The sequence below is a fragment of the Ictidomys tridecemlineatus genome, chromosome 13 (assembly GCF_052094955.1).
Source record: "Ictidomys tridecemlineatus isolate mIctTri1 chromosome 13, mIctTri1.hap1, whole genome shotgun sequence".
NCBI classification, from domain to species: Eukaryota; Metazoa; Chordata; class Mammalia; order Rodentia; family Sciuridae; genus Ictidomys; species Ictidomys tridecemlineatus.
The window spans coordinates 17818003-17833470 of NC_135489.1; the positions used below are offsets into that span (position 1 = coordinate 17818003).

Genomic DNA, 15468 nt, shown 5'->3' on the forward strand with positions numbered 1-15468 from the left:
AGTTGGGAGGCTGAGGCAGGAGGACAACACACACTAAAACACACTAAAACAGATGTATAACCTTAACAGTGTATGATGTACTTTTAAATATTTTTGGCAAGGTTTTCATTAAGTTTTAAATAAAAGCAAACAGTTACCACCCTAGGCACTAAATACAATACCACCATTGGCAATCACCTTGATATTTAAAATCAGAAGGCAACAGAGTTCAGAAATAAAACTCAATTATTGTGAGGTGTCGGGAAGGCAAATTCATAAGCAAATTTGAAAGAATTAATCAGCAAGGATTTATATAATCCTAACACATTGTTCAGAGATTGTTATCTGTTGACCAACATGTTTTCAGTCAATACCATATCATTTCTCACTTATGCTAATTACTATAGCATGGACTGAGCCATAAATAAATCACTCATGAGCTTTTACTTCTCTTAACATCATTTTGTCTGTCACCTGTCCAGTTGTTGTTAATTTGGGCTCTAGTTTATATAATTTGCTTTAATGACTTGGTACATTTTCAAATCCTAGCACAGCTTATACTTCACTATTTGGCTGAGCTGTGTAAAACTGCCAATACTTAACCATCTTTGACTTTCAAAACTGTAAATTCATATGGCACAAACTAATAGCTGATACTTCATAGTCCTTACGACCAATTCATCTGCATCATATTCATTCAAAGGGACTAATCACACAGGGCTTCCATCTGTGTGCACTCAGGTCACTAGATATATGATTTAAAGAAGGTACTAAAGAAAAGTGGTTAACTTTTCCATCTTGTTGAGCATTTTAAAAATTTTACATTTTTGAGTAAGCACAATTATATATACATACACTATATTAGTGCTCACAAAAGCAAACTCTACAGTTACCAAAATTAACTTGATTGACAACCTATAGGTTCAGCATTATGATTTCTGGGCAAAGAAAACAGACTGAATGACATACTGCATACAACTATATAATACTGCTATTCTTTAGGACTGGCTGCATCAATATTTTAGGACTTGTGCTTCTGCCCAGAACTCTTCTCTTCCCAGAAGCAGAGGGGCCTGTTCCACTACAGCCAACTGCTGCACAAAGCAATGAGAGGTCACAGAACCCCACACTGGAGACATTCAGAGCAGACTGCCCTGTAATGTGACAGTCAGTCAAACAAAGTAGAATTTTAAATGAGCTTGAGCTTAATACATTACTTCTCTTGGCTTGAAACTCTTTTCCAGTGCTTAAAAGTCCAAAGAATTTTCCACCTGCCAATAGTATTCTCTCTGTAAAGCATTCAACACAAAAACACCAATAAATCCTCAGCTTGCCATTTTTATTCTTTCTTAACTCCCGAATGCTGTCCCAGTGACCTGACAACACTGCTAAAATGGATGGCACTGCAACATTTTACAACATGTAATGGTACTGGACTGCCTTTTCTATTTTGGAGAAAATACATTGTAATGTCCACTGGGACTGAGGATAAGAGATTATAGGAACCATTTCTCCAGTCTGATAAAGTACCTAGTAGCAGGCCCAGAAATCCATAGCAATTAAAAGCCAAATAAAAGTTAAATATAGAATTTGTACATCTATTGTACATTATAATCAAAGATCTGATCTTGTTAACAAATCATTAATTATTCCTTATCACTAACATCCCTCTGAAGTAGGAAGTAAGTGATGGGACATTACTAGGCCATTGAAATGCAAATTTGGGGGAACCAGTTGCCAACCATCATTTATTTATCTGTAAATGTAAAATGGGGTTAGTTGTGCTTACCACACACACAGGCAGAATTCATTTTTTTTTTTTTTTTTGAAGCCTGGCCTATTTCCTTCTGTTTTAACCTATCTCCTTCAGTAGCTACAAGACTATGCACCTGTGATAAGTGTACTTCTCAGAAAAAAACAAAATAGTGAACAATTTCATTATGGTTTGCTCAAAACTTATGGAGAATATAAACAGCATTATAAAGAACCAAGGGGAAAATGAAATTGTAGTGATCAAAAGTTCTCACCTTATGAGACCATATTTGGAATAAATGATTCCTCCTGGTCCAGTGACATTTTATAACATCTCCAAATCCATGTGTTTCCTCCTCCTTTGTAACACTGGACCAGGACTCTGTAAATCTCCTTTTCCAGCTAGAGGACCATTAGGCTTGTCAGCAGAGCTCAACCCTGCCCACCGGGAGAAAGAGACTTTCCTCCAAGCAGCTCTGGTTGGCCCTTGGGACATGGCAGGCTGCTTCAGTGGACCAGCTTGGACCAGTGGGACACCTCAACAACAGGGGACTGCTTCTGAGCAGCTCTAGCTCCCATCCCGCATTCTCAGCCAATAGTATGCCACTTTAGGCTCTGTCCTTTGGCAAGTTTCATCGCCCATGGTCTGGGTGTTCCCCTAATAGTCACTGCCCCCTTGAAGAAGTCTAATTTCAGCTTCCAAGAAGTCCCTTCTCTGTCTTTGGTTCTTTCATTATTTACTTTATCTCACCCTAGATGAGTTAATAGTGATATATTTACACCCACTATTTCTGGATGCTTAAGAGTCTCTTTCTGATATATTTTATAATACTTAACCACTTTCTACTATTAAGAAATTCTTTTTATTTCCCAATTTCCCTGTGTAAACACCCGATGTAGTTTGTGTTTCTTGATGTATGTATCTCCTTTCTTCCCCTCTGCCATCAAAAGTTTCAGGATACAATATGATGCTATCTTAAAGGAACTGCTTTAACTGCTCTGGGTAGAGACTACTTGATCTATAAGGCTTTGATGATTTTCAAGAAGATTCTGTGTCTCATTTTCTTCACAAAATGGAGAAGTAGTACATTTCAGATCCTATGAAAATTCTCTAAAGTGCCCAGCCCAATTTAATCTATGGATGACATGATGAAATTTCTGATAGTAAAAATTTACTAAAATGCTCAATGTGCCAGTTGCAAAATTAATGATATTTATTTTTTATATATGTCCAATGAGTTCAGTTCAGAGATAACTCATTAGTCATGAGATTAATCCGATTTACCTAAAGTAGAAAACCTAGAGGTTTGGGGCAAAACCCATAATAACAGATTGATGTGTGCACGCATATGCACCCCCCAACATACATACAAATTAAAAGTTTAAAATACATATTGAATTCTCAGGGATTATTTCCCAAATGACTTCTTTATCCATATGCCAATACTTATTTCAATGGAAATTAAAAACTCATTTATTCTTAAGGTTTACATGATGGTCAGAAATCGTTATCACAAAAAGCATTAGGTATATTCATATTAGGTACAAACAAGATCAATTCTGCATAACCTAAAATGATTTCTTTTTTTCTTTTTTTGGTGATGCTGGAGATGAAATCCAGGGCCTCGTGCATGCTAGGCACGTGTTCTACTACTAAGCTACATCCCCAGCCATGGAATCTTTTTTTTAAATAGTAAAATACAAAACAAAAGTTAATAAATAAAAAGCATGTTATATGGGGACCTGATTTCCATTGGCAGCTTTCTTTCATGTTCCTTCAAGGAACAAAACAATTGCAAGGGATACATGCAGAAGAGAAACAACTGAGAAACAAAACATGCCTGAAGTTTAGGGCAATACCTTAGAAACACCTTATTATACTTTTAATGTAAGAATTTTTAAAACTTCCTTGACAATAGTAGGAAAGATTTTTTTAATTTCTCCTTATAATTGGTAATAAAATTCATTGGTAATAAAATAAAAATAAAAACATCTGCTCTGACATTTTGTCTCAACTTTATTTCATTTAATACCCTAGGAAAAATACACCTATTTATTTATTTTTCCCCTTTTTTATTGGTGCATTATCATTGTATGCAATGATGGGATTTATTGTGACATATTTGTACTTGCACACGTTATAACAGTATAATTTGGCCAATATCACTCCCCCACAAAAAATACACCATTTTAAAACACAGAATGATAGGTAAGAAACATGTGAAACAATGGAATAAATGTGATTGTGGAAAATCTTTCTATTCTAAAACTCAATAATGCAATGGCATATACTATCATTGGGCTTATGTTTCTAACTCTATAAAAAAAAGAAATTTTTTTATTTTTATTTTTTGTATTCTTAGTTGTTGATGTACCTTTTTTAAATTTATTTATATGTGGTGCTAAGATTTGAACCCAGGGCCTCACTCATGCCAGGCAAGTGCTCTACCACTGAGCAACAACTCCAGTCCATTTTTATTTTGGAGTAATTTTAGAATTATAGAAATTACATTTTGTAAAATGTCTCTTGGGTGGGATTGTTGATGTTTTCTCTTGACTAGAGCGCAGGTATGTTATTTTTGTCAGAATTACCACAGAAGGGATTTTATGCCCTCCCCAGTATATCATCTCAGGGGAAATATGATGTCTATATCTCTTACTACTGGCAATGTTAACCCTAATCACTTGGTTAAGGTAATCAAATATAGTGTAGGAATATATTTTCCCTTAGTAATTGATAAATATCTTGGGAAAAGATATTTTAAGGCTACATTAATACACTGACTTCAGCATCCATAAGTGGATATGATCTGCAACAATTACTACTGTAGTCTTTACCTGATAGAGATATTATATTCCTTCTCACTCCTTCTCTATTTACTAACTGGGATTTTTTGGTAAGAGCTCTCCCTTCTTCCACATTTATTTACTGACTTACATTGGTATGGATTATAATTCCATAAAACATATCATTTATTTTGTTGCTCAAATTCTTCTAGTTTTGTCTATTGGAAGCACCATCAGGTTGACCTCATGACCCTCTGACATGCACCAATCCTTTTTAACCTGTTCCTTTGTGTTTTGACACCACAAGTTTCTAGACTCATCTTTCCTTTCCCTGCCACAGCCCTGGAATCAACCACTTCTCCAAGGAATTCTAGATATGGACATTGTGTTGTTACTCTTAGGCCCTTTCAGATGTCAGAGCTAGGGAACCCACATAAACATACTAATCAGTGTACCTGATTGTATCTATATGTATTTCTCTTTCTCTCTCTGTTTACCAAAAGCCATGAGTTCACACTTGTTACCTCAAATTTTATTTATTGTTTATTCAATATTCTTCCCTTTCCTTATTTGTAACTGAGAGACTCATTACTATTTCCTAGGTCACTGGCTTTTCTTTTCTTAACATGTATGCTTATCTTAGTAAAAATGGAATCATTAAATTTTAAATGCTTTTAAACTTCATAAAGACAATGTTTCATTCTTTAACCATTCATTTTTAAGCTTGGAATCCTACTGACATATATATAAGTATACATTTGCATGTTTGCTAGGAACATGCATGTATATGTTGCATGGGTCACACATGGGTTTCTCTAGACATGGCATGGGGCAGGCTCACAAGAAAGTAGAGGCAACTATTTTCTGAGGTTATTAAGCCAACTTTCACTCAGTGTAAAAACAGTTCTGGTTCAAACATCTCACTAAAATTTGATGCAGGTGAGAAATAATAGTGCTCCATGCTTTTAATTTGCATTTTCCTGATAAGTAGGCTTAGCACCTTTTCAATTTTATCAGCCACTCCTTTCCTTTCTAAGAAGTACTTTTTCTCAACCTTTACCCTCTTCTCTCCTATGCATTTATCATTTGCTTACTGTAAGTTAATTATATAAAGGTGTTTAACCCTTTCTTGTCAGTTACCTGTGTTATAAATACTTTTTTCTCTCTTTGGCTTCACTTCTCACTTGCTTTAAGGTAGTTTGAATTAACATAAGTTTAAAACTTTGACTTTCTATCAACTGTTTATGGAATCTTTACCTTTCTTAGGTCATATTTCCCCATATCATCTTTATAAAGTTTTGAAAGGCTTTCATCTTTCATGTATAAGTCTTTAAATCCACATGGATTGGTTTTGGGGGGTGATGAATATTAGGAATCCAATTTTGTTATTTTTTCTTATGTTAGCAAATGGTAATCATACCATTTATTAAGCAGTTTATCCTTTATTTCACTGATCTGTAATGCTAGATATAAGAACAATCAAATTCTTCTGTATGTATGCAATCCTCTCTGCTATTTTGTTTCGTGAATCTTCTGGTCTCTCCTGCACCAAGTTAATACTGTATTAACAACTATAAATTCATAACAGCTTTTGATATGAGGTAAATGTAATCTCTCTCTCTTGTTCATCTTCTTTAGCAATGGATGCCACAGATTCTTCTCCTCTACTGCTCTCTCATATGCATTTGAAAATCAGTACGTAAAGTTTATTTATGAAAACAATAACGACAGAGACACTACTGGTGTTTTGTTGGTGTAGATGAATCAGAGATATCCTTATGGTATTATATGCTGCTCTCATAAAAAATGTGTATCTTGCTATTTATCTGTGTCTTTTAAGATCTCTTCCAGTAAGATCTCAAGTTTTTTCTATAAATCTTAGATATAATTTGTCAAGTTCATCCCTACATATTTTATATTCCCACAGAAATACATAGGTAATAATAAAAAAGTTAGCCTATCTCAAGAGTTAAAAGGTGGAATAAATTAGCTAACATTTGTAAAGTACCCCAAATCACTCTGTAGCGCTGTCAAGAAAACATCAGATCAAGGTTATTTTAAAACTAGAATTAGCAATGTCCTACATGTGGTGTGTGTGTGGTGGTGGTGGTGGGGGGTGTTCACTGACAATACAATGCTAAAGCCTGCCATTAAATCTACTTCTCAAGCACAAGTGACAAGAAATCAAGACACTTGAAAATTAAATTGAAATTGAAAACTTAACCAAAGTAGCTAATATATACATTAGGTGGTTGGAAAAAAGAGTCATACACCAATGTTACGTCACATTTTAGAACAAAAACTGTTATAAACCTTTGTTTTATATCCTTAAGATTCCTATAAGGATATAGTTCACCATGGCTGTTATATTTACATACTGAAATCTTTTTATTAAAGTCATTTCAAAGTTCTTTTGTAAACTAAAGGGCAAGAAGGGAACACCAGCAAGTTTTTTAAATGATGATAGTTGTACTTTTTTTTTCTATAAATAGCTAGACAGTAATATTTCTTACTTTGCCATCCATACAATTGCTATAGCAACTATTCAACTGTGATGATGCACAGTGAAACAGTCAGAGATACTATGCAAATAGGTGGGTATGGCTGTATTCCAATAAAATTTTATTTGCAAAAACATATAGGAGGCCAGGTTTGGTCTATAGCCATGGTTTGTTGATCTATGCTGAATGGAATACAGTACAACCATATTCAACATTAACAAAAGTCCATGAATCTGGAGATGGGTGGAGAACAAATTATTTAGAAATAGACATTACTTAGGGAGCTGAACTAAGTCTTATGGAGGGAGGGTGGAAAAATGCTTTAAAGTTACATAGCTTCAAACACATGCAAAAACATAGGGAATATCTGGTATAAAGCAATCAAAATAGGCTGGGCAAGTTCCAATAGCATCAATAAATATAAGCACTCTATTTAGGATAATAATATATCACATTAATAATTTCATAGAACTCTATTATTTTAGGTGGAAGTGACCTTAGAAATAACCTTGTCCAACTTAGTCATTTTATGGAAAAGGAATCAAAAGCCCATACAGTATAGTGAATTAACAAAAAATGAGAGCAAATTAAAGTTATTTTTAGAAAACACGGATGAGGTTACATCATCAGGACAGTTAGAGTATATAATGCAAGTGTCAGAATGCAGTTAAAAATGATAAAGATGTTATGCAACATAAATTATTTACAAGTTTAAAACAAAATGAGTCAAAACTTCTATTTGATCTTAAGTTAGTATGCTGATGTGGTTAAAATGAGAAGGCAATAAACATAGAAATTCATCCAAATATAAATGAAAAAATTATAAACATACTTAAGGTTTTCTTTAAACAATAATGTGACCAAAGAAAAGTGTATTTTTACATAAACCCTTTGAGAACTAAAGTGCTGTTCCACAAACAGTGGGAATTAATAGGAAAAGAAAGTCATGAGCTTTGGGAGAAACACATCTGGATTCAATATCTTACGAGGCAGATAACCCTGAAAGCAGTTACATAATTTTATGAGTATCAGTTCACTTATATACAAAATGTTGGTAATAAAACCTACTCATAAGGGTCTTAGGAAGGTTTTAAAAGCAGTACCTATACATTTTTAAAGAGCCATTCCTTTTCCCTACTCTGCAAGCATTTCTAGAAACAACAATGACAACATCTATAAAGCACTTATGTGTGAGGCATTTTTCTAAGTATTTTACACACACTGGTTACCTAATCCTCACAGTAACTCTGAGGCAGGTGCCAAGATTATTCCTGTTTCCTAGTTAAGGAAATAGTTTTGTGGTCACAGAATATTTAAGGTCACACACCTCTTAAGTCATGATGGCAACCATCACCTGCACCAAGTCATGAAATCGCAATAGAAAGTCTGAGTTACCTAAGAAATTATCTGAGAGTAGTAAAAATGTCATTTATTTATTCTGATTAGTTCCCATTATCTCTTCCACTTGAGAATATAACAAAAATGTACAATCCATGCATTAAAGTAGTTTAATGATCAGAACTACCATAAAACACTCCATCTTCTACTATTCCATCTAATAGAACCTCTCTATTCTGGCTACATATCAAAATTACATATGAAGTTTTAAAAATAACCCTTGTGAATCTCACTCACACACCTGTTCATGACTCGAGTGCCTAGCCAGAGTGGAGAATCACTGTCTAAACTCAGAAGATGTTATGGCAAGGCCAGGAAAGTGGCACCTAGTACTGGGATGGTTTTCCAAAATAAAATTACAAATGGAATGCTAAGCTAGCTGGCTGAGAAGAAGAAGGAACAAAGCAGGGAGAGAAGGAAGGAGCCAGATAGGAAGTCCCATTCCTGCTGAGTACCAGGAAGGCCAGGTTGGAAATGTGAAGAAAAAGAGACACAGTGGCATCTCAGCAACACAATGAAGATGTCTATTCTCTTGCCATTGCTTATGGAAAAAAGTATCTACTCTTCTTGTCACTGTTCCTACTTTCTTCATAACTTGAAACTATCACTGACTTTGTCCTAATCTTGCTGATCAAATCTATGATGACTGGGGATGGGGGATGTAGCTCACTTGCCTAGCACCTACAAAGCCCTCAGCTTGAATCCCAGCTTCACCAACCAACCAACAAACAAAACCCCCCCCACACAATTACATACACCATGTACTGGGGATTTGGCTTAACTTTATTCTAATTTAAACAGCTAAATAAAACTTAGGAAATAAATTCATTGTAAAATCAATCTCAACCTACATTAACTAATAATTAGGCAAAATATGTATGATTAGAAAGTACAGGGAGTTGGGGGAAAATATTTTCACAAAGTAAGCTATGACAAAACAAAATCAAACACAGAGAGCCTCAGAACAAATATAAGTCTAAATACAGATTCATAAAAATAAAATATCCCTTAGGCAGCATCTAATTGATGCTTCCATTTGGTGGTACTGAGCTCAACTAATCAAGAGAGATGTAGCTCTCTGTTAGTTTTTAAAATCATAATAACTGATAAGCAATTATTTGACAAACTTTTATAGTGACTCTTATTCGTTTTTCTTTTAATGACTTTCTTTTGAGAACTTAATGGACTCTGTGGAGCCTTTTCCCAGAACAAAACATGAAGCACATAAGTGTGGCATTTTCAATGCAATGTCAGTAAGACAATGTACCTAGTCAGCTGAAGAATCCTCACATTAGACTGTTTCTAAATATCCACTATGGGGGGAAATTCATTTTCTCTCATTTAAGTATTTTATGCCACAGATGAAAGCCATTTCCAAAGTTCAGAGGAATGGATTTTCTATGTGTTTGTGTCTCCTCAGCATCGGCACATCCCTAAATGAAAGATTCAACAGATGCTCGTATTTACGGGTGATAAGGCATGTCCTGATCGCCCTCTCTTTTGAAGCAGCACTTTGGAAGCCTATGTGTCTAAGACATAGGAAAGCTGTGTGAAATGGCAAAAATGCTGCTCTAGAGTTGAAACCCAGGTGTCCAAGTTCATGCTTGGTTACTTTTTAGCAGTATAATCTGAAAAATAAAAATAGTCTAAGGCCTCAACTTATTGTCTACACAAGGGAAATTTAATCCTATTTCACAAATCTTTAGTAAATATGTGCAGTAGTACCAAGCAAAGCTTCCATTTCCTCCTCTGATAATCAGGAACAGAAATAGTACTTATTTGAAAGCACCAAGATTAAATAAGATAGCACATGTAAAGGGCATAGCTAAATGCCTGGTGGTAAATTGTCACAACTCAACTGTCATTGATGGGTCTCATATTTTGTCAGATGTGTGATAAAAATTTCTGTCTTGAAAGTTAATGAAAGATATGCGCAGAGTGTTAATTAAAAGGAACCTATATAAATGGTGGTGCCTTCCCAGTCCATTTCTGCTATGACAGAAAGATGAACTGGAACATGCAAAGCAGCCACAAGTTCCCACAGAAGCTGGGGAGGCAGTCCACCTCTCCCCCTCCAGAAGGACTTATGTTCCCAAAGTCTGGGGGTGTTAGTGTCTGGCGAGTCTCAGCTGAGTCTATGTCTGGCTTTGCAGCAGGAAAAGAAAGGCTGTCTTACCCAAGGTCGGTTCCTTCTCAGGGCACCCTGATCCAGTGACTGTCTGACATGGGGATAGTAAAGTTGAGCCCCAAGTCCCAATTGAGGCTCAAATTGGGGTAAGCCCAAAGGGTTATCCCAGTCTCCAAGATTAACTGAGGTTTTGTATGCAACTAAAACTCAGATCAACTTCTCCCCTGTCCAATCCTACTTCTTTCATTCCCCTCAAGCTATTGATCCTGGGAATACTCACACAAATCTGTCTCCAAGTCTGCTGCCTGGGGAAATGACTTATGACATTTGCCCAAAGTCAAAAAGCTAATGAGAGATCAAAATGGAATTTACTACAGATGTGCCAGCATAATTCTACAATTATAAAATGAGAAGAAGAGGCCAAATGAACAAATGAACCAAAAGACCTATAAGTTTAAAACTATAAATAGTATTCTGAAATACCCTACTAATGTTTCATTTGTGGATTGGAATAAAAATGAATTCATTTGATGTGAAACAAGGAAATATCCACCCCTCCCCAGACAGAAAAATGGGAAGGAGATGAAGGAGGTAAACTTCCTGGGATGTTTTGTATTTCAACTTCAGAAACAGAAACTAAAACAGGTTCTCTAAAGTCAAAATATTTTCTATCAATTATTTTATGAGAAGATACTGTAACTCAGAGGGATGGCTAGCTTCCCCAAAGGACATGAGTTAACAGAGTAGCATAATATACACCTCTTGTTAACTTCAGGGTTCTTTCAGCTTTTTTTATGACTTCAATGTGTAAAGTTTAAGTCCTAAAGAAAATTTATCTAGGCTCAATCTAAATATAGAGTGCATTAAAAAACTAAGTGACTTTTGAATTATGTATCACTGTCATTTTTTCCTCCCATCAATGTGGACAACTTGGATTTGACCATGTGAAAAATGATGAGTCTTCACAGAATAGCTCTGTGAGGAAGGTAGAACTCACTATCTACACCTCTAACTATGTTAACAATTAAAGATCATCAAATAGTGTATCTTAATGGTCTTATCTCAAACTTAGGATACTAACTGTTATCTCATTCAATACGATGCCATAAAGAGTAAACATGTAGTGGTAGCAGTGCATTCCAGATGCCACATCAACAAACATGGCAGCACCTGCTGAGCTTCTGGCAGGTGAGCATTAATTATAACAGGTTAATACAACACATGACTGACTGAAAAGAGCTGAGTAAAACACAGTGGGCAGCATACACATGACTGCTTCCAATCAGGAGTACAAGATTTAAACTGAAAAAAAATTAAAAAAAAAAAAAAAAGAAAGAAAGAAAGGTCCCCAAACTCCCTGTGGGAGGCAAAGCTACTACCAATGAAGGTAAGCCACTGAATTAAAAAAAAAAAAAAAAAAAAAAAAACAGAGTAATGGGAAGGAAGAGAAAAGCCAATCTATGATTACCTTTAAGATACTATGTTATTGAAATAAAATAGAATAAGCATAAGAAAAGAGGTATCAAAGATATTTTAATTGACTGTAATAGGTACTATAACATTCATTTCATTGATGCACTACTCCTTGCTTGCTAGAAACCTCTCAGAATCTCTCTTTCAAAGAAATAATCATGAATACAATTTGCTAAGAAGCATTGCCTTGTTTCATTTCCATATCTAGACTATTAATCCAAGATTCTCAAGGAATCATTTAGCTCTTTAAAATGTTCAGGTGTCAGCTGTGGAGGCACCCACCTGTAATCGCAGCAATTTGAGAGGCTGAGGCAGGAGAATCGCAAGTTCAAGGCTAGCCTCAGTAACTTACAGAGGCCCTAAGCAATTTAGTGAGATTCTGTCTCAAAATAAAAATTTTCTAAAAAGGGAGGTGGGACTGGGGATGTTGCTTGGTGGTAAAGCACCCCTAGGTTAAATCCCTCATATAGATAGATAGATAGATAGATAGATAGATAGATAGATAGATAGATAGATAGATAAGATAGATAGATAGGTAGATAGATATGTTCAGGTAACTTTATTTACCTTACTGAGAAAAGCCAAGGAGGTACAGTGTGGAAGTCCCTCCCCATAGCATAGGTTGGCCCAGGATTTCCTTCATGCTACAAACACACCTTGGGACGCCTTCACATGTATTTCAGCTCCCTGTTTTTTAACAATCAAAAGAGCAGTTCTGGCTTTTTTTTTAAATACCAGGGATTGAACCCAGGGGTGTGCTTAACTACTGAGCCACATTCCCCAGCCCCTTTTTAATTTATTTTTAAATTTTGAGGCAGGGTCTTGTTAAGCTGTTTAGGGCCTTGCTAAGTTGCTGAGGCTGGCCTCAAACTTGCAATCCTCTTGCCTCATCCTCCCCAGCTGCTGGAATTACACCCAGCCAAAAGGGCAGTTCTAATGCCCTTCAATTCTTTTATTAATTCCCAGGACATCTTTGAAATATTTGTCTTTGTAGTCTATCATGGGTTTTTAAATCTCTTTTCTCCTAACCTTTCCTCTTTTTTGAGTTGCAATAGCAACTATTTGCAAATGGAATCATCACAGTTAAAAAATATCCAGAAGCAAATTCATGAATACCAGAATTTTGTGTGAAGATAATGGTAGATAGAAAAGTGATGGTAACAGTGGTAGTCTACATAACTAGGATAAGGTAATGTAAATTAACCTGCCTAGTAATTCAATCAGCAATTCATTAATCTACTATGTTCCTATATTTATATGTGCATATTTATATGAGACTATGGGAAAATTCCAAAGAAAGTAGGGATTTATGTTCACTTTCAAGAAATAGTTTTAAAAGCACAAATGTTATTAAGACAAAGTAGTTAATTTTGAGGGTAGAAATTTTCTCTTCAAGGAAAATAATAAAGGATGTAAGATTTTTCACATTTAAAGGAAAGTTTGTTCATGTTTTTTTTAATGGATAATAATGGATATCAAATAGTTAAGGTAAATTTTCTGCTTAATAATAAACTAAAAAGAACAAGAATTCTAGTTTAAACATCAATGTGGTCAAAATTATAACTTTTGCAAATGTTCAAGCTTACAATTAAAAGTTTCAACTATCAACAACAACAACAAAAAATGAGCAAAGTATAGTCATTCCTTGATACTCTTTAGGGAGATGGTGTTTGAAAGCAAAAAAGTTTGAAAATCACCAGACTATATCACGTAAAAGTTTTGTTACCCTCTAATACTCTAACTCCAAGATTATAATGTATGCCTTGGGCTGTCTGCAATGACACAGATAATAAGTAAGCCTAATTAAAAGACTCCTTTGTAGAGGTTATGAGATTTGATCAGGGCCTTATTAACAGAAAGCAGTGAATCTGAACTCAAGAAAAGTTGAACAGGCTAGAATTGAGAAGTGAGGACCCACATTACGAAGTCCTCCGCAGGACAGGGAAGGAGACATGCCAAGTTGAGAATGGAAGAGGCATAAGTTTTCAGATCACAAGAAGCTAGAATTCAAGTTCAGATTTCACCACTTTTTGGCTGAGCAACTTTGAAAAAGTCATAAAAGCCTATTTTGAAAATCAAATGAGAAGATAGAAAATAAAATGGTGTTTTATTATATTGTTATAGCACATTTGTTATATGCATTGTTATAGCACAACTATAATGTTATAGCACACATTAGTCATTTAGCTCTCTTCAACTGGGCCCCTGAACATAGCAATTTGCATAATAGTGAAAGCATGAGCAACAAAAATGGCGATTTGCTACAGGAATAGCAGAAGGGACAGTTAAGTCAACTGAAAAGCTTGCATAATAAAAGCAACTAACATGATTCTCAGTTTTACAGCAAAACTATAATTTAATGATCCAGTGAAGTGTTCTGCTGCCATAACTAACAAAATAGCATTCACCTTTCCCCCTTGTTTCAAGATAAAACCCCCTAAAGAATATATTGAGTTGTTTTCTACAAAGAATATCTTGTGATGTGATTAGTGGAATTACATTTGATGCTTACATATGACACAATTCACTACATGGTAGGCACACCTTGACTTGACCTAAAGGAGTTCTAAGAGTAAAGAACTAAAAGACCTCATTATAAAATACCCTAATCTATCATTCACATACCTGGCACAGAACCCAGGGTGGCTATGTGACACACGCCCTTTGAGCTTGGGGAATTTTTTTTTTTTAATTATAGAGGTAATTCATAATTCATCATCCGTCATTCACACTTTTCTTTGGGGAGAATGTTCCACACCATCCCTAACTTTTCAAACCAGATGCAAGAAAAGTTATATAGTTTAGAAATCATTTCAGAAGTTAGAAATTTTAACTTGGAGTTAGCTTGGATAAATTTTGGCAAGAATCTTGGTCAAAAATGCAAAAACACAAAGTTCAGAAATATGTTATTTTAACAAAAGCATTTAAAAGACCATGTTTCAATTTTTAAAAAGAAGTTCAGGTAACTATAACTAGAGAGCAACATGTCTAACAGATTGTACCACTTTCTAATTTCACTGCAAGCACTCTAGATGAGCTAACCCTCAGGTTATATTCAATACTCTGAAAAATTTTTTGACAAATAATATGTATTAAAAAGCAACAGATCGGCATTAGGAATTTAAAAACTTACAAGTATGTCTGGCCAGTGAGTAGTTGGATCCTCCACTAGTCAAACCAAAGCCTTCAGGAATTTGACTAGAACTTCGAGGTCTGGTCAACAATTTAGGAGGTTCAATTTCAGCACCAAATTCAGCTCCTATTACTCCTAGTAAAACAATAGCTGTCGCTTGCTTCCGTCTTTCCTCATAGGATGTTGAAATTTTTTTCATTTGTGGGATACTTGATAAACAACCTAAAAACCACAACAGAAATATACATTAAAAGCTTATCAATACAAAAAAAAATTATGATTAGAAATACATCCTTCAGCGACATTTAAGAAAGAAT

At 35.0% G+C, this 15468-nt stretch overlaps 1 protein-coding gene across 6 annotated transcripts in view; it reads right to left on the minus strand.

Annotated features, from left to right (window-relative positions):
* Wdr7 (WD repeat domain 7) overlaps positions 1–15468 on the minus strand; it is a 327637-nt gene that overhangs the window by 116536 nt on the left and 195633 nt on the right. For all 6 annotated transcript variants that reach the window (XM_040272677.2, XM_078029968.1, XM_005323039.3 and 3 more), the window contains one exon: positions 15152–15373. In XM_040272677.2, coding sequence (XP_040128611.1) covers positions 15152–15373 — 222 coding nt within the window. The remainder of the gene's footprint in view (positions 1–15151; positions 15374–15468) is intronic.